The following is an 18,906-nucleotide window of genomic DNA, read 5'->3' on the forward strand; positions in this document are numbered from 1 at the left end:
GCCGCGGGCACCGGCCCCGGCCCCGGCACGGCCCCGGGCCGCCTCCCGCCCCGCCCCGGCCGCCTCCCGCCGCCTCCCCCGGCCGCCGCGGGTGGGTCCTCCCCATCCCCACGCACCGGTCGGGGGGGCGCCCGGCGGTGCCGCCGTCCCTCCCGCCCCGCCCCGCGCTGGGCTCCCCCGTACGTCCCCCTCTCCCTTGGACTGGGGAGCCCGGCACCGGACGCAGCGCTCCAGGGGCGGCCCCATCAGTGGCAGGATCCCCCCCACCTCCTGGCAATGCGCTGCCTCAGGCAGCCCGGGGCACCACGAGTCTTCATAGAATGGTTTGGGTTGGAAGGGACCTTAAAGATCATCTGATTCCACCCCCCTGCCATGGGCAGGGACACCTTCCACTGGACCAGGTTGCTCAAAGCCCCATCCAACCTGGCCTTGAGCACTTCAGGGATGGGGCATCCACAGCTTCTCTGGGCAACCTATTCCAGTGCCTCACCACCCTCATAGCGAAGACTTTCTTCCTTATATCTAGTCTGAATCTACCCACTTTCAATTTAAAGCCATTAACCATTGTCCTATCACCACATCCTTCGGCTGGGGCTGCACGGCTAGAAGGCGCGTCCCCTGGGTGGTGGATAGGGGATCCCTCTCTGGAGGGTGCACCGGATAAAATTGAAGAAGGTGCCGCGAACCAACGCAGCCTAAGGGAAGGCCACCCTGACAGAAAAACCACTGGCCCTCCAAGTCATGGGGGTTGGGCAGGAGGCCAACTACCTCCTCCCGGGGGGGGGGGGGGGGGGGGGGAAGTTGCAGAAACGACGAGCATCAACTTTCAAAAAAACCGAAATGGTGGAGATGGAGAAAATCGCTAATGAAGTGAGGAGGAGGAGATGGAACTGGATCGGTAATGTCCTGAGGAAAAAAACAACAGAAGACTGCGCTGTGGCCCTTGGGACTCCAGAGCATGCAGCCGCAGACCGATCGAAGTGGAAGAACGATGTTCGCGCCTTGTGTGCCTCCTGGCACTGAGAGAATTCAGATTCAGATATCACCACATGCCCTTGTAAAAAGCCTCTCTCCAGCTTTCTTGTAGGCCCCCTTCAGGTACTGGAAGGCTGCTATAAGGTCTCTCTGGAGCCTTCTCTTCTTCAGGCTGAACAACCCCAGCTCTCTCAGCCTGCCTTCATAAGAGAGGTGCTCCAGCCCTCTGATCATCTTCGTGGCCCTCCTCTGGACCCACTCCAACAGGTTCATGTCCTTCTTATGCTGGGGGCCCCAGAGCTGGATGCAGTACTGCAGGTGGGGTCTCACGAGAGCAGAGTAGAGGGGCAGAATCACCTCCCTTGAGCTGCTGGCCACACTTCTTTTGATGCAGCCCAGGATACGGTTGGCTTTCTGGGCTGCAAGCACACCTTGCTGGGTCATGTTGAGTTTCTCATCAACCAACACCCCCGAGTCCTTCTCCTCAGGGCTGCTCTCAATCCATTCTCTGCCCAGCCTGTATTTGTGCTTAGGATTGCCCTGACCCATGTGCAGGACCTTGCACTTGGCCTTGTTGAACTTCATGAGGTTTGCACGGGCCCTCCTCTCCAGCCTGTCAAGGTCGCTCGGGATGGCATCCCTTCCCTCCAGCATGTCCTTCTTTGCAGCTCGTTCAGCTTGGTGGCCAGCAGCTCCCCCATGGCCTTTTTGTGGTCCCCAGCATGTCCGGTGCCTGGGGTTGTTCCTCCGCAGGGGCAGGACTTTGCACATCAACCTGTTGTCAGGATGTTCCTGCCAGCCCATTTCTCCAGCCTGTCCAGGTCCCTCTGGATGACAGTGAGACCCTTTGGAGTATCTGCCACTCCTCCCAGTTCGGTGTCATCTGCAAACCTGCTGAGGGTGTGCCCTGCCCCATCATCATGATCAGTAATGAAGATGTTAAACAGGACTGGACCCAGTATTGACCCCTGGGGTACCCCACTGGTTACTGGCTTCCAAATAGATGTCGTGCCTGGACATCAACAGCTTGTGGAGGAGGATCTTATGGGAGATGGTGTCAAGGGCAGAACTGAAGTTCAGGTAGACAATATCAGCTGCTCTCCCCTCATCTGCCAGGCCTGTAATTTCATCACAGAAGTTTATCAAGCTAGTCTCCTCCCCCGGGAGATACCATGCTGCCTGCTCCTGATGACCTTCGCCTGCCTGGGGATGGTTTCCTGGGGGTTCCACCACCTTCTCAGGGGCGGGGGCGAGGCTGACCCGCCCCGGCTGCCCTTTGGAAGTGGGAGGTGACACTCGCTTTCCTACGGGCACCTTTCCCCGGTCACCGTGACCACTCCGGGGCGATCGCGAACGACCTGGCGGAGTCGCCGGCCGGGCGCCGGAGGAAAACGGCAGCGGGCCGAACACACACCGGGTCAGGATGGCCGAGCGGTCTAAGGCGCTGCGTTCAGGTCGCAGTCTCCCCTGGAGGCGTGGGTTCGAATCCCACTTCTGACAGCTTCTTTTTTCGCTCCGCCCGGCGACCGTTTTTTCGTTTGCGGGGACAGGCAAAAAAAAAAAAACAACAAAAAACCGCACGATTAAAGCCAATTAACTTTAATTAACGCTAAAAGGCTAAACGGCCGCAAAATAGTTGCCAGTTGTCAGAAGTGGGATTCGAACCCACGCCTCCAGGGGAGACTGCGACCTGAACGCAGCGCCTTAGACCGCTCGGCCATCCTGACAGCGTTAGCAACTTCTCCCCGCCCCGTGCTACACGAGCCGCCGCCCGGCCGCTGCGGCGAGGCCTCGCCGCCGCTCCCTTCCCCGGGGGACCCCGGGCGCGGGCCGCGGGTGTCGGGCACCGCCGGCTGAGCTGCCCGCGGCTCCCTCTCGGTAGCTCTGTGGCCGCCGGGGGCCTCTACCTGCCTCCCGCCAGTGAGGGCCGGGGGTGAGGGGCCGGCGCCCTCCTGCAGGCAGGCGGCAGAGGCACCAGCCAGCGGTGTTCGTACCTCGCTTCGCCTGGACCCTGGGGGTTTGTGACCAATTCTCCACGGGCCAAAAGCTTCCCAAAGGCATGAACTTGCTGCCATTGCCTTGGTCAGGTCTCACCACCCGTGCTCCCCACACGGGAGGGAAGCCGCCAGCGCCCTGCCCAGGGAAGCAGCGCCGCGGGCTAAACCGGGAGGCTGAGCTCACCGGCGCCGCCCCCGCCGCCCGGCGGAAACCCCCCGGGGAAGGCCCGCCGGGCCCGGGACGGGCCGCCGCGCCGGCGGGAGCGGGGCTGGGGGGGAACCGGGGAACCACGGCCGGGCCACACAATGGTGGGAAGTGTGAGTCAGCCTCCCGGGCCGGGCCGCCGACGCAGCGCCTCGGGCAGCCTGAGGAGGAGAGGAAACGCCACAGGCCTTCGCGCTGTTACACCTCCTTATTTACGTACTTAAAAAGGGACCAGAAATAGCCGACAGTGTCCCTCTGAGGATGTGATATTTAATATTGGGTTTATACAAAATGTGGTATTACGTGTTCTGGAGAAGCAAGGAGTGCAAGAGCACTAGAGGAGGTGCCAGGACACCTGGCACGCGGGCCCGGACGGTGCCGGGACAGGAGCTGGTGCAGGGTCTCGGTTGCACATCCCACCTCCAGCTGCTGCTGCTGAAACCCCTTCAGCCACCCTGAGCCCCAGAGCGTGACTGGAGGCCTGGGTCTGGCCGCCGGCTATGCACTCCCCAGGGCTTGATTTAACCCTTCCCCAGAAATGGCTTTTGCTTGAAATGCTTTAGCTGGCAATTTGGAGAAAGATCCATACTGAGCCTGCAGCTTCCTACCCTGCCTGCCCGTGGTTACGGCTCAGAGGAGTTGTTCTTGGCCGTCTTTGCATGAGCTGTCGCTATGAAAGCAAGCTGGGAGAGCAGCCAGAAGAGGGAAAAGTGAATGGGGGGGACAGAAAGGGAAAAAGCCACATCCAGAGCGACATAAACAGCCAGCAGAGAAAGCTATTTTTTTTTAACTTTTTGGTCATCCCATTGTCCTGCGGGGAAAGTCCGGGTGGCCTCAGAGCAGAGATGTTTATCTACATCTCCATGAGCTCTCTCAACAAGCAGGAAATGATACGGTAGCGCTGAAATAATTTCCTCCATGTGGCCCCGCAAGGTGTGGGTCCAGCTCCTGCATGGGATCCACAGGAGCCTGGTACCTCCATGGGCTGGGCTTGTCCAGGGAAAGCCCAGGCTCTGGAGGTGCCCAGGACCCACAGGGAGGCTGGCGTTTGGGAGCCCTGGACCACCCATACTGGCTATGAGATACCAGCTCCCAGCTCGGCCATCTCCTTGTGGAGACACTTTGGCAGGGCAGAGGGGTTTGCTAATTAACTGGGGCAGAAGCAGCAATTTTTAGCGTGGATGGTTCAGTCAAGGAGTAATAATGGCCGCACGATGGCATTGTCTGCTGCAGCAAGAGGCAGAGGCCCTTCCAGCTCAGGAAACTCCGCAGGAGCCTTCCCTGGGGGCAGAGCCCAGTGTGAGCTCCTTGGGGCGAGCGGGACCCTTTCAAAGAGCAGGAAAGGATGAGTGTCCCTTCCTCATGCCCCTGTCACCTTCAGGCTGGCAGGGTCAGCGAGACGCCCTGCCTGTGGGCTAGGAGCTGGGGGCACTTTGGGTGGGTTTTTTTCTTTATCAGCCATCCGGTGAGTGCCCAGGGGAAGCAGCGCATCCTTTGCTGATAGAGGTCTTTCCTCTCGGCGGATGCCTGTTGGTGGTGTCTGGGGGGCTCACAGGGGCCAGCTCTAGCACTTGCCGGTGCTCCCCCATCCGCTCTGTCACAACTCTGGGGATCCTCGGGGGGTCTTGCTGCCTGCAGCTGGGCTGTTCCCTAAATTTCACCCTGCTGGCCTGGAGCGGGTGAACCTGTGGTGTACTGGAGCTGTGTGCCGGGGCTGGACATGGAGGACGTCCATGGGGAGGTCTCTGGGCTGCAGTCCAGCTCAGCAAGAAGGGGCACAGGCACATCAGCTCATGCAGCAAACAGTTCATTTTTGTTTTGGCACACAGGTGTGAGCAGGACTGCCTTCAGTCACAAGCCCTGGTCTGAGATCGGCTCTGTCCTGGGGGGAGATTTCTTCCCCAAATAGCATTTTTGAATCTCAGACATGCCTCGTCTCTGCTTTCTTCAATTCTCCCCTGCTGCTGCCTCAGGTTGATATGAGGAATCATGGCCCAAGGCAGGAATCTCCTTTAATCCCAGCAACCCCTTTTTTAACTATCCCCAGCCAACACCGAAATGCTAATGGCCAGCATCTGTAGCCTGTTACTCTGTTGAGGTGAGACAGCTGCGTTGACCCTAAAAATACACCCCACAGCCACCACAGCCAATTGGGAGCCCAAGGAGCTCTTGTATCAGGTGATGGGGCAGGTGTGATACTCCCAGAAGGAAAGTTTGGCTAAGGCAAAACCATATGTCCCTGAGATCAGGCTGGGGAGGGAGCATGTCACTAGTGGGGTTATAGCTGAAACCTGGTGGGAGTGTGGAGGCTCTGGGCAAAAGCAGAGGAGAAGGAGACACCCTGTTTTTACAATGTGGGGTGTAGAAAAGCTGGGGTGGGAGAGGGAAGGGGTCTGGTGACTCCCTGGTCTCTCAGTTGAGCTAGCAAGGCTTGAAAAGGGTTAAGAGCCTGGGCAGAGAAATTTGTGTCTGGGTTTGTTTCCCTGCCCAGCCCCTGTGTGTTTATTGTGCTAGTTCATGTAAAGAGTTGTTGGCTGTTGGAAGCCCTGCGGGCTCCTGGGGCTGTTTGCTGCTGCTCGCGTGTGTCCCTGGGCACCACTGGGAAGCTCAGCACGTGCCTGTGGCCAGGGCTTGGCAGAAAGAGCCGCTTGAATGAGCGGGGTGACAGTTCAGGTCTGGAGGGCTGTGATGTCCCATTTCTATAAGAGACTGTCAGGGATCTGAGAGCTTGTGGGACGGGAGGGCTCAGCTCAGACCAGGAGGTGCCAGTGGCCCCAGTGCAGTCGCATCTGGGAGGTCATGGCACTGCACATGGCAGCTCCTCTTGCCCTTTGGGGCTGGCCTGTGGGTGCCACTGGCTCTCATGGAGACACCATTGGGGGCGGCACCGCTGGAGAAGGCTTTTCTGGATCTCTCCTTCACCCACCATCATGGCTTAACAATAAGCTCATGTCAGACTGGCCCTGCAGATGCTGTTGGAAGGCATACAGCCTTCTTCTGCCCTAAGGAGATGGGAAGAGGTGAGCCATTCCAAGAAGGCAATAAACAGAGCTGCTTCTGGTAAGCTCCTTTCTTGAAGACCGGCAGCATTCGTGTGCAAACACGTTGGATTGGGAAGTGGGGATGTGGAGAGGTGATGATTTTGCTGCCCTATGCGTGTTGGATGGGGCTGAAGGGCTGGGTCTGCGGCAGGTGGGATCTCCCTGCACCCCTGAGGGAAGGGCTGGGGCCAGGACCTGGCCGTTCCTGCCAGGAGAAGGACCCCCTCCCAGGACAGGGGGGTTGCTGGCACGTGCACTTTCTGCTCCCGCTGCCGCAGGAGGGAGGGAGGGGGGCAGTAACTGGGGCAGCTGCAAAGAAGCACATGCCTCACCCTCTTCCTGAGCCAGGACAGCAGGCATTAGCCTGGCCCTGGGCTCTGGCAGAGGTAAAATAGCAGAGCCATGGCACTTTTCCTGCTCCCAATCTTCTGCCTGTTCCCGCAGTGGCCCTGGTAGGACCCTTTTCCAGGATGCAAAGGAGGCGAGACTCGCCTCTCCCACCCTGGGGTGAGGCACAGCCCAGCCACTCCTGCGCCAAGGGAAGGCCTGGCAGCAGCTCCTGTGGCATCTGTGGTCTCCTGTGGCACACAGAGGTTTCTGTCATGTCCATCCTGACCAGACCTGCTGCCACTCTCCCCTCTCTTCCCTGCAGTGCAGTGGTGAGACCGCCCTTTTGGAGATCATCTGGCACTCCTTCATCATGCCAGCTCAGTGGAAATGTTGGCTTCGGGGCCTGCAGCTACGCAGAAGGATTGCAACATCAGCATGTATCTCCAGCTCTGTAGGGACTTAGCAGGACCCAGGGGCCCGATGTGCTCAGGCAAGCTTATTCTGGCGGAGTCCCAGCATGCTACTTCCCCTTATCTGCAAAGTTGCTCCGATTTCATCTGTGCCATCCAGGCACATCTCCCCAGAAGAGCCTTTCTCGTCCCCTGTCCTAGGGAAGAGCTTGTGCCCAGTGGCTGCATTGCTCTGCGGGGGACAAGTGACTGTCTTCTGTTTAGGAAGAGTTTAACTGAGTTGCAGAGTAAACAGCTCTGTGTTTGTTTCTTTGTACGCAACAGTTTCAACCAACTTAAGTCTTGTTTATTGCAGCAGCCATTGCAGTCCTTGGCAGTCTTCATGGGACAGTCTCAGAATGAGTTGTCCTCAGTTCTGGCTGCTCCGGCTGCCGAGGGGAGGCATCAATTCCCACTGCAGGTATGCACCTTTCCGTGTAATGTACCACTGGGATCAGCCACCAGCTTGCAGCTCAGATGTGATGCTGCTGGGGGAAAAGCTGCGTCCCGCAGCCTGGCTGGCTTGGGATGCTGACCAGTAGCTGTGGGCTGCCTCACTGTGGAAAAATACGGAGCATCAGCATTTTGCACTGTGTGCTGGAGCCCAAATTTGTTCTTGTTCACAGGGAATGAGGAAGCCATTGTGTTCAGAGAAGTGAAAGCCTGTGTGATGTTCTCTGCTATCTTTGAAAATGTTTTCTATGTAAAGCAGTTTCTTAAAAACACAAGCCCCCACTGGTCGATACTTCCCAAATAGGAGTTGTTCTGTTCCCTGTGGAGGCGCTGGGTGCAGACAGCCCCAGACATCTGTTCCTCATTTCCTGCCTTTTTCTTTAATGTGAGAAAATTCAAAGTCGTGCAGTGCCAAACAGATTTACTGGATCCCCTGTCATTTGATCCTCTCCCTTATTGCACAAATGACTCAAGAGCTCTACATAAAGCATATGCTGAGGACATCTCCAAAATGAGAGGCCACCTTTGGCTCTAAGGAACCACCTCTTGAGTCTGGCACTGGTCGCCTTGGCTGGGAGAGAGGAGGTTGTTGGGTCGGTTCTGGACTGCTCTGGGCCATACCACCTAGTGCCATATCATTGGAAAAGCCATTGAGTATTGAAGTCTGGGAATCTGGTCCCACACGTTGGGGACTGGCTGCATGCACTGGCCTCATCTGCAGTATGTGCACCACCAGTCTCCCATGTCCTGGCTCACAGACCTCGCTGCGTGTGTGGTCCTCAAGAGAAACTGGAGGAGCCCAGTTCTGGTGAGTGTGGAAGCTCTGCTGCAGTGGTGGTGCTTTAGCTCCCTGGAGTCTAATGCTCTTGGACTGCAATAAAGGGGGATTGTATCAGAACAGTGGCTGAGCTGTCAGCCCCACCGAGAAGTGGGTGTAGTGCAAGGATGAGCTGCCACGAGGCAGCTCGGAGCTGGGAGTGTTAGCAGGGGAAAGAGAATCTCGTCATATGTCCTGGGTCAGCCTATCTCCTTTGCAGCATCAAGACTGGCTGGGACTTCCCAAAAGCTAAGTGTTCCTGCTGCCTCTTTCCAGTAAGCCTCTGGGACAGAGATCATGGACAACACCGTGGACAGCAAAGGATGCTGTTAATACCTGCTACCAGGGTGCTGGGCTTCCCTGCTCCAGGAAGACCAACTCCTGAGGTCTTGGGAGCTCCTGAACAGACTATGCAGTGGAAATCATCAGCATTCTCATCTGATCAGCTCTGGCATCTCTTTCTTCCAGGTCACATACAGCCCCCTAGGTCTTACTGACTTTTCCTTTTTCTCCAGTCACCACCTGATTTCCAGGAAGACAAACCTACTGTAACAAACAGTGTATAGTCCTTCTTGCACAAAGAACCAAGAATAGCCAAGGAGCATAAACTTCCAGCATGGAAACACCCTGTAGGCGATGGGCCATGTTCTGGGGCCATTTCCTGTTTGTATAAGACAGCTCTTGTTCTCTTTGCATATCGTTTTGCATACTGCCTTTGCAGGGTTAAGTTGCTTTTAGCCTTCAAGTGCAATTCTCACAGCATTAGTCATGATTCATTCTACCTGCGAGGATTTTGATCCTGTGCACAGCTCAGGCACCTGCAAGTGAACAGCCATGGTAAAGCTGCAGTGGGTGGGAAATGCTGGAGCTGCTTTCATGTCTCTCATGGGGAAGAGATACCTTTGGCCCATAGTATCTGTGGTTTGAAGCAATAAGCCCAAGTTCCTGGCTAATGGTTCCCAGTGAGCAATCAAAGTCTAGGGGTATGGCATCAGATCAGGCTTCTTAGCATGCCTTGTGCTGTCACCACCATCCAGTCCACATCAGACCTTGTTCTCCCTTTCTCCACAGCAGAGCCATTGTTTAAGTAGCAGGACATCCATTCTGATATGAAACTGTCCTTAGAGCAGAGCAGGAACTGGAGCTGGAGACCGCAGACTCCAGCCTCGACACCAAACTGTCTGGCATGAGCCATGAGTCCTTTTGTGGGTGCTGAGGATCAAACCTGGAGCTGTGTTAGATGTCCCAGAGGTTACAGTCCCAGCCTCAACCATGCACAGTGCCCTGTGCATGGTCCCTCTGCCCACACTCAATAGCAGGTGCACAGACATACGTTTGCTCATGTTTTTCTCTTTGTCTGTGTTTCAGGTCAGCCTAAGGTCCTTCCTCATTCATACTACAGTTAAAGTTATAGGGGGGGAAAAAACAACCCTCTTCCTAGTATCTGCTGCTTTTCTTTGGTGCTACACCAGCCCTTCAGAGAGCCTCTGGGTGCTAAGGGTAAACTCAAGAAGCCTCCTTCCAGTCCTTCTAAGGAAGAATGGGGAAGGGCTGTGATGAGCTGCCCCAGCCCACAGCCTTCACTGGAATGATATGACTGACGTTCATGGTGGGCTTTCTTCCTCCTCAGTCTTGGTCTGCTTGGGTTTATTTTCACACATTTTCTTAGCACAGTCTGTGTTCCCTGGTTCCCAGTTACTTGGTTTTTCTGCTCTTTGTTTCCTTGAAAGCTGGTTGTCCCTAGCTCGCAGGGTTGCACACTCCATTGCTTGGGCACTACGATTTGTGTTGATGGAGTGGGATTGCTGGTGTCCTCCTCTGCCTGCCTTCATCCACATCACAAATTAATCTACAGACCCAGACCCATGCTGAATGCTGGACCCATTCTAGAAACTAAAGCAAAACTAAATCGAATTAAGAAAACAGCAATTGCCTAGACAATTTCTATCGTAACTAAAGAAGCTAAAATCAGCTAAAGCCAAGATGAGCCCAGAGAAGTCCTGAGATCCTTCACTGTCAGATCAATACAACCCCTATGGTTTATCACTAGTTATAGCAGAAATATCTCCTGGACTACAGCGGGTCCTCTGACTTTGGGTTTTTTAGTGCTGCAAGATCTAAACGAAGTGCAGTAAGTGGTGGGCACTGGCGTGCTGGAGGGGCAGATGTGCAATGGGATGGGTAAGGTGGTATAGAAAGCGGGTTGGGAGCGGCTATGCTAGTTTTCTGTCAGCTGCAGCCCAGGTTTGCCTCTGCTCGTTGGAGCTGCCCGCTCCCATCGGAGCTGATTGCTGTGCCTCTGTGTCCTGCTTTTGGTGGGAAATGCAGGGCTTGCTGGTGGCTTAGACCCACGCCGCTGCCAGCACTTGGAGGCTTGCCGTGTCCCGCGGAGCCCTGCTGAGGCTGCAGCTGCCCTCCACCCTCCTGATGTGGGATTTCCTTGTGCAGATGCCACCTCCAAATCCAGCTGCCCAGCTCACTGGGAGCAAAGGGAGGTCTCCGAGAGTGTCCTGCAGGAGTCTCCTACCAGGTGCAACACCACCAGCCCAGCCTGCGCAGGAAAAGCAACTGCATTACCTTGCCAAAGAGCTGTTTGTTCCTTAAAACAACAATGCCTGTGGCAAGTCATACCTTTAGCAAACAAAGCACTCTCCCTCCCACTTCATGTGCATGCTGGAGCCCTTCCTCAGTTTTATCCATTGCTGGCAGTAAACCCTTTGCAGAAGAAGCAGAACCCGTTTCTTCAGGGGAGATGTGAGCATGTGTGGGCTGTGCCATCACTTCCAGCAGCCAAGGTGTGCAATGGCCTTGGGCAATGCCAGTTCCTGGAATAAAAGTTTCCTGTTTTCTGCCAAGCCTGGGAAAACACCATTTGGGGAAGGGGCCAGAAAACATCCCAACAGATGCAGCATGTTCTGTTCTGGTTGGATCAAACAGACTATTTCAAGGTCTTACTTTTTAGTTTATTTTATTTCCTTGAAATGGGTTTTATTTTCTATTAAAATATAAGCAAAGGCTGAAGTTACAGTCTGGGAGTTTCACCAAATGTTTTAAAAATGCATCATGTGGAAATCTGTGGGTTTTCACCCTTTGGGAATAAAATCCTAACTGTTGGAATTTCCCACAGCATGGAGAAGGCAGGTTTCCACCAGCCCTAAGAAGACTCTGGGGAAAAAAAATTTTCAGGGGCAGCCACACTGTCTCACTCTTGGTCTTATCTTGACTTTTCAGTTGAGGAAGTTGGCAGGGAAAAATTGTTATGTATTCTGCGGGGACTTCAGGTGAAAGAGAAAGTAAAGGTGCCGGGTGTGACTGCCGTGTTGGTATGTCTGCTTTGGACCTGGCTTTGTGCTGGTGCCGGGAAGCCCCCAGCCAGCCTGGTTGCTTGCAGATCTGGGGCCTCATACTCCTGCTCTCAGCATCAGCAAGACCCTGATGGCTGAGACCCTGCTGTATACCGAAAGCCAGGGCTGTAGTAACAAGCACACGCTGCAGACAACATGCCCAGGGAACAAGGAGCTGCGTGGGGAGGCCACTGGGTCCCTGCTCAAACCTTGCTTTGGTGATGCTCCTAAGAGGCAGCCTGGCTTGAGCTCACCAGTCTAGCTGATGAACTTGTGACCCTGATTAGCAAATTCTGCCTCTTTTGGCCTAATGACCAGTGCTGCTGTCATAAGATGGCTGCCAAAAAGGAAGAGAATAGCTGCTTTTGCATTTGGGGTAAATAATTAGCTTAATGTGCATCAGGGAGCTGCAGGTTGGAGGTTGGGAGAGCTTCACAAGCCTAAGGACAGTGGTGCCTTAGTACAGACTGTCTGGCCAAGAGGCACATTGGTGGGAGAGGAGGATGGAGCAGCTGACTCCTGAAAATCTCTGCCTGAATAATTTGCCAAGGAGGCTGAAGCTGCTCTGCATGTGCTAAGAAAAGCTGTTGTAAGCGCAGCTGGGGAATTCCAGGAGCCGTGTCGCTCCGGAGCAGGCAGTATTCCCTCCCTGTCCTGCTTTTCCCTCCGCCTCCTGTCGTCACCCTGACATACGTGCGGGGGAGCTGAATAACAGCTGAAACCCTGTCTCAGGTCTTCATCATCTTGGAATGAGCTGCAGCAGCTATGTTGCTCCAGAGGATGCAATAAGCATTCGGGAGTGGGAAATACTGCCTGTAGTCCTTTCCTGCGTACCCTTCCTACTGCTGACCACGGGAACATGAAGGCTGTTTCTCTCCAGGTCCTGTTTGTGCTGAGGATCTTGTGCCTGGCGACCCTGGCTGGAGGTGAGCTACAGCTCCACTTGCCACCCCCGGGCTCCCCAGGGGAGCAGCCGGGTTTGTGAGGGCTGGTGAAGTGTGGGGAGGGAGGAAGGCAGTGCTGGACTGGGCTATGGGCACCAAGGGACCTTCGTGGGCTGTGGGAGATCTCGTAGCAGGATCAGGTCTTGGGAAGGGGTGAGGGGAGCCTACGGCGGCAATCCTGGCAGCAGGGAAGTCTGAGCAGCCCCATGACGGCTTTTGTCACTCCTGAAGGTAGGTGGGGAGAGCGTAGGAGAGACTTTCTGATTATTCGTATTAGAAAAGAAGCGTAATGCGCTTTTCCCCTTTTTTCATGTCCTCTAGGGACATGCCATGGGGGCAGACCGCAGCCTGTCCAAGGACGGATGTCTGTCCGCACAGACTCCCTGTCCTGAGGACGCTGGCGCAGGGCAGGGGGGTGCTGTCGCCTGCAGCTCCAGTACCTGTGCAGTGTGTGTGTCTGTGTATGTGTGTGTGCGCACACAGGTGGGAAATGCTCTCCTGTTCGCTGGATGAAGATGTTTGCATGCTCTAGGGTGGTACTGAGTGGGGCTGGAGGACCGGGAGGAGGCGGCCACACCTCTCCCTGAGCTGGTCTCGGTTTAAGTTGCCTATGGCACACATCAGTGGTTGCTGCCCAAGGCAGCAATTAAGCAGGGTGGGTTGCCAGGCTGGCAGCCGGCTTCTCAGCAGCGCAGGCAAAGCTGGACTTTGCCCAGGACAAAGGGATTATCCATTCCCACCATGGGAAGGGAGAGGGGCAAAGAGCCCTTAAGAGCTGTGCCCTGCTGCCACCAGATGGGAGGAATGAGGACAGCAAGAAGGGCAGCTGGGGATGGAGCTGCTTCCTCTCACCTCCGGGCAGGTTCTCCAGGGCTGGCCTGAGTAAAGTGGGCAACGGGGACACCGGGCAGCTTACCCTGCCCTGGGAACCTGCTGCCTGCTTCGGCACTGCCTGGTTCTGCCCGCCTGCGGCCAGGCATCCATCTCCTCTAAAGTGGTGAAATCAGGCTGGCTCTGCAGAAAGAAAGGCTGGTGGTGCTCCCTGGCCAGGGTCTCTTGAGGAACCATGCTGAAAAGCAGCTGCAGGTGGCTCCCAGGAGCAGTGCCTCTGAGGCACGGTGGTCCCAGGTGGATAAACACCCAGATCCCAGGTGTCCCTGAGGTCCCTTTGGCAAAGATTCAGATGCAGCTCGGGGAAGCGGGGTTGTGTACCCTGGGAGGAGGGGGACCACCAGGGCTGACTCTGTCCTCTCTGTGACACCACTCTCTCCTTCGAAGGTGCTTTCCAAGCTCCTCTGCTCTGGGAAAAACACGCCGGGAGTTCAGCTCATTGCAAACCATTTGCATTGGTGCCAATAATTGGAAAATCAGTTAATGGTTATCAGAGGAGAAGGGCTTTTGGGAGCAGTCCCTGCCCACTCCCCGCACCTCCCCAGCTGTCCACAGGGACGGATCTGGCCCTCTTGTTGCTCTGCCTGTTTTGTTGAACAGTGCTCCTGAAAGTGGAGGACACCAGCAGTATGTCCTGTGGCTAATGAGAGTTAATTGGGAAGTTGGTCACCCATGAGCAGGTATTCTTGACCCTAAAGTGCCACAGAAGACATTTTTGTGTGAATGAGAGTTTTGCTTTAACATTTGCTTTAACATTGCAGAGGCCTAGAGATAGCAATGCGCTTCTGTAGAGGGGCCACAGGAGTGTTTGCTTGGGATTTCTTTGCAACTATGGGTTTCCCCAGTAAATGGATCAAAAGAACTGAGGGTGCTCCTGTAGTGATGCTCATTCTTGCACCCAGTGGCTGGATCATTCCTAAATTCACAACATTTTGTAGAGACTGCATGATCTAAACCAGACTCCAGCTCCTTTCTTCACAGGGGGCCTCAGCTAAATCAGGGCTTGTTTTTCTAAGCCTTTACCCCTGGGATGTCAGAAAAAAATTGCCAGGCTGCTTTGTGCGGCCTCCCCCCACTTGGCAAACGCCCGTTGTTGGAGGCTGGGGGTAGGTGCAGGAATGACGGGTCCCCAGTGGTATGACTGGCTTTGCCCTTTGAAGGGGTCAAGTGGGGTTTTATTTTTACACTTTGCAAAATGAAAACCATATTTTCTGGTGGAGATGGAAAAGAGATGTTTGGTGAGAAACTGTGCTGTGAAGCTGGGCTGCTGAGATATCTATGGGAGCAATGTATCATTCACCAAAATGTTCTTTCTCTGCACCCTTTCTCTGAGTCCAAGTGGCATTCAGAGACAACAAACAGAGAGGCAGGACCCTCTCCTGGAGGGGAGCTCCCACAGGAGGAAGAGATATGACGGGTCCAGATAAGAATGGGACAAGCATCCTGTTCTCTGATCCGCACCAAAAGCCTGTTGGTGACAGTTGCAGCAGGTCTTTTGGGGATGAAGAAATGTGTCTTCTGGGCACCATGCTGAGAGCAGCCCTCCTGTGACCCAAAGGGGAGAGGACCTACAGGTCCAGGTGCTTGCACAAAGGACCTCCAGCCTGTGCTTGCACATCCTATAAGGCAAGCTGCAGTGGTGTCCCAAGAGCCCCGCAATTTTCACAGTGCTTTTTTTGCAGTTTTCTGGATATCTTATCACCTGTTTGGGTGACACAAACAATTGTGACCCTGATGGGATTTGTCTTCATCTCATTTTAGCAGGGATTGGAAACTTTCATGGCAAGCTTTGGACTCCTTCTCCCCAGAGAAGGGGAAAAAGAAACAGGGCTGGTTTTTATAGTACCTAATAAAAAGCCACTGTTTAATATGTTGAAAACTTTATTTCAGGGCAACCCAAAGCACCTCTGAAGTGTTCAAGAGAGTGCAGCCATTTTACATCTGGGATAGCGGCGAAGCGAATAAGGAGCTACCGCAGGACCGAACCCCGCTGCACCAAACAAGCCATCATGTAAGCACTGCCCCACCGCCTGCTTCCCTTGCCGTACGCCTTCCAACACCAATTAAACATTAGCGTGTCAGCAAATGCCCTTGCTTTGGAGCAAGGAGCAATCTGGAAACAGAGCAAACGCTGGTATTTATTTGAAGGGTGGGTGGGTTTTTTTCCCTATTTAAAGACCAACAGCCTCCAAGTGAGATCAGGGGCTTATGCACAGAGTGAGACGGGGATAAGTGGATGGAGAAAGGGACTGAGGGACGTACTTGTTGGCAGAATGGGGCAGTGGAAGCATGCAGGGCAAGAGCTCACATGTTTCTGTGAAAGCAGGTGTTTTTTCTGGAGGCACATTCAGACTTGTGAGCTTGTGTGGAGATGAGAAAAGCTACATTTTTTTTTCCCCAGGATAAATGTAATTTTCAATTTACCCTGAAGATGAAGCACTATCAAGACCACTTTATTGCAGCCCAGGAGGTTGCTCCAAAGTGAACCTGCTGGGCTGATCTTGGAAAGTCTCATCTCAGTAGATCAGAAGGTTTTGTCCTCATACGTGCCTGCCCCTGGGCAGCTGGTGCCTGCAGGGCTTCCTGCTCTGAGCGCTGGAGGCAAACACTGCGTCCAAACATCAGGACAATGCTTCCGAAAGAGAAAAACTTCTTAGCAGGAAACACTGCACCCATGAGTTATGGTCAGCTTCTCCTCATTCAATCAGATCTGAGGCACCTGCTCTTCCTGAACTAAATAATCCCTCCAAGCTGGTGGTGTTTACTACGGACTTGAGAGAGTCAGCGTTGCTGTCTGCATGCCTTCCCTATCACACTGATCATCTAAAACAGTGTTTTCTTTATTCAGTAAATGATTGATCCCTTTTTATTTTCAGATTTATAACTCTGAAGTCCATGGAGATTTGTGCAGATCCAAAGGCAGAGTGGGTGAAGAAGATCATGGAGAAACTGGACCAGAAAAAGGCCGCAGCCTCCCCACTTGAACGTGATGCCACCTCAGCAGCAGCACCAGAAGAGCCCGGTGTTTTTCAGAAACATATTGGTGTTACAGTAACAGCTCCATCTCAAGCCACTGCTCCAACTAGTTTCTTCCAAGGGACTGGCACAACAGTTTTGGAGAGAATACATGTTCCTACTGCCAGGATGGAGGCATCCAGCAAGTCCCCACCAGCCACACAGGACACCACCCAGCTCCCTGCAGAATTGTCCCCCATGATACGGGTAGTTGCTGCCCACTCTGAAGTCACTCCAGAAGCAAACAGAGATTCCTTAACATCTCCTGCACCTTCAACAACTTTTGCAGCAGGCATGGTCTCCAGCCAGCCCACCCCATATCCCACAGTTCTTCTGCATGGCTTTGACAATGCCATAGGATCTGCAGAAGAACCTGCAGGACATACTGCAAATGCTATGGCTGATGTTCGAGATGCGACTTGTCCTAGCTCAAATTCAGACCCTATGGCCATTACTAAAGGATCAGACCATCCTGTACTTTCTACAAATGAATCCCTGGACCCTACAAGTGCAAGAGCCAACGCACCAGACACTGCTTCTAGCAGTTTTAGTTCAGATCTCCCCTCCATCCTGGACAGCATGGAGATCACCACGGTCCCAGCCACGCCAGTTCCACCAGAGACTACTTCAGTTTCTACTTTAAACCCCACAACTGCCATCATAGACGAAGGTCCTTCTGTCCATACCAACAAGGTTGTCAGTTCCTCTGCAGATGCTTTTGGTACTAGAAAATTTGATTACTCATTATCTGTAGGAAAGCAAGACCCTTCCGATATGTTAGTTTTTACTAGTCAAGCATTCTCAAGCCAAGCCAGAGTGCAGATGACTACAGAAAGACCAAACGATCTGCTGCTTCCCAGCTTCTTGTCAAGATCTCAAATGCACTTTGTCATCCCAGTTTCTGTGGTAGGTGGTCTGATGGCTTGCAGCGTTGCTGTTCTATGGCTGTATCTAAAATTTGGAGTGAAAACAAAAGAAATGTCAAGAGAAATGGTACAGGGCTTGCTCTACCAGAAGGAGGGGCATCAAAACAATTTTTATCCAATGGAAATAATCTGAATGCTTTATAGTGTGGACATTTTCGGCCTAAACTGTATGTGTTGCTGCAGGAAAGCTAAGTTTATGCTGAACTGGTAAGCAGTACGAAGCAAGGCAGGGAATAAAAATACCAGAGAAAACTGATTCTTTTGCAGAGCAGAACATCCAAAAATATATCTAAAAGTCCACTGACCAATGACAGTATTTTGGAAATAAATGAGATGCTTTTTTTCTTCTGTCACTGTTACATACAAAGGCTATTGCTGTTCTAGAGCTGCTTGGTGGCTCTCTGCCAGGTGGTGGGCAGAAGTTAATTTCCAAATTACTGTTGGGAATTTTTCTGCATTTTATCACGGCCCAGCCGAGAAGCCACCCACTCACCCATGCTGCTGGACTCAGACTCAGCCACCTTGAGCAATCTTAACACTGAAAACACACTATTTGCACTTAAACTCTCTGCTGCTTCTTTCTTTGCACTTCAGGTCAGTGCTCTGTCAGACCAAGACCAATGCTGGTGGTCAGCTGGGTGCTGGCTCTCCTCGGCCTGATCAAATACCCTGTTTACTCTTGCTGGAGACACGAGGGGTAGTCCAGCTTTTCAGACAGAGGCGATGAAAACTGCATCTGCTTAGGGGACTGAAGGTCAGTGCTATAGATTTCACATTCAGAGGAGCTGGCAACCTACAATCTGTCTCCTCCTTGAAATCAGGCCACCTTTCTTGCCAACAACTATGGGCATTTCTTCTTGCAGATTTAGCCTGAGACCCGGTTCTTGGCAAATCAACTGCAATAAATCCCTTCTGCCAGCTGATGTGCCCTGTGTGCAGCTGCGTTCAGCCACAGGGCAGGATAATGTGGACGAGCCTTTGCAAATGGGAAAAAACAAGTCACCCAATAATTTTGCTATTCCTGTGATAACATTGGAGGGTTTTTGCTGTTCTCTGCAAGCACAAAACCCAGGAAATGCTCTCTTGGAGGAGCTAAATGCAATTCTGGATTTAGTCATATAGGAATTACTCCACCACAGCAGATGTACCATCCTTATGGTCCCATATTCTCTCTAGAAATAGGCACATTTTGCTGATCCATAAAAAAAGCACAAAAAGCCTGTTCATGGTCCTACACTTCAGCTGCATTTTAGTTTTTCTTTTTTGTACAGCACTGATCACCAGGTTATTAAAGCACCATAATAGTACCAGGCTTTTTTTTGACCCAAGTTTCTTTGTATTTTTACATGTCTAGACATTGCTGTATGTAAGCCTTATCTTTTATTTGTGGTCAGTTCCTGAAAGCCCTTTTGAACATTGACTCCAGTATGAATTTTGCTGGAGCGTGCAAAGGTCTTCATGATATGATGCTTTGTAGGTAGAGATACGTATCAAGGGTCAGATCCTCCGCTAACCAACC

At 53.3% G+C, this 18,906-nt stretch overlaps 1 protein-coding gene across 1 annotated transcript; it reads left to right on the forward strand.

The window, feature by feature from the left end:
- Nucleotides 1-15,347: 15,347 nt before the first annotated feature.
- On the forward strand, nucleotides 15,348-17,605 carry CX3CL1 (C-X3-C motif chemokine ligand 1). The gene is made up of 2 exons (XM_082319065.1): nucleotides 15,348-15,457; nucleotides 16,323-17,605. Exon 2 carries the CDS (start codon nucleotides 16,342-16,344, stop codon nucleotides 17,518-17,520), a length of 1,179 nt encoding a protein of 392 aa, XP_082175191.1. The 5' UTR covers nucleotides 15,348-15,457; nucleotides 16,323-16,341; the 3' UTR covers nucleotides 17,521-17,605.
- Nucleotides 17,606-18,906: the final 1,301 nt, after the last annotated feature.

The sequence above is a fragment of the Platalea leucorodia genome (assembly GCF_965183815.1).
Source record: "Platalea leucorodia genome assembly, chromosome: 8".
Taxonomy (NCBI): Eukaryota; Metazoa; Chordata; class Aves; order Pelecaniformes; family Threskiornithidae; genus Platalea; species Platalea leucorodia.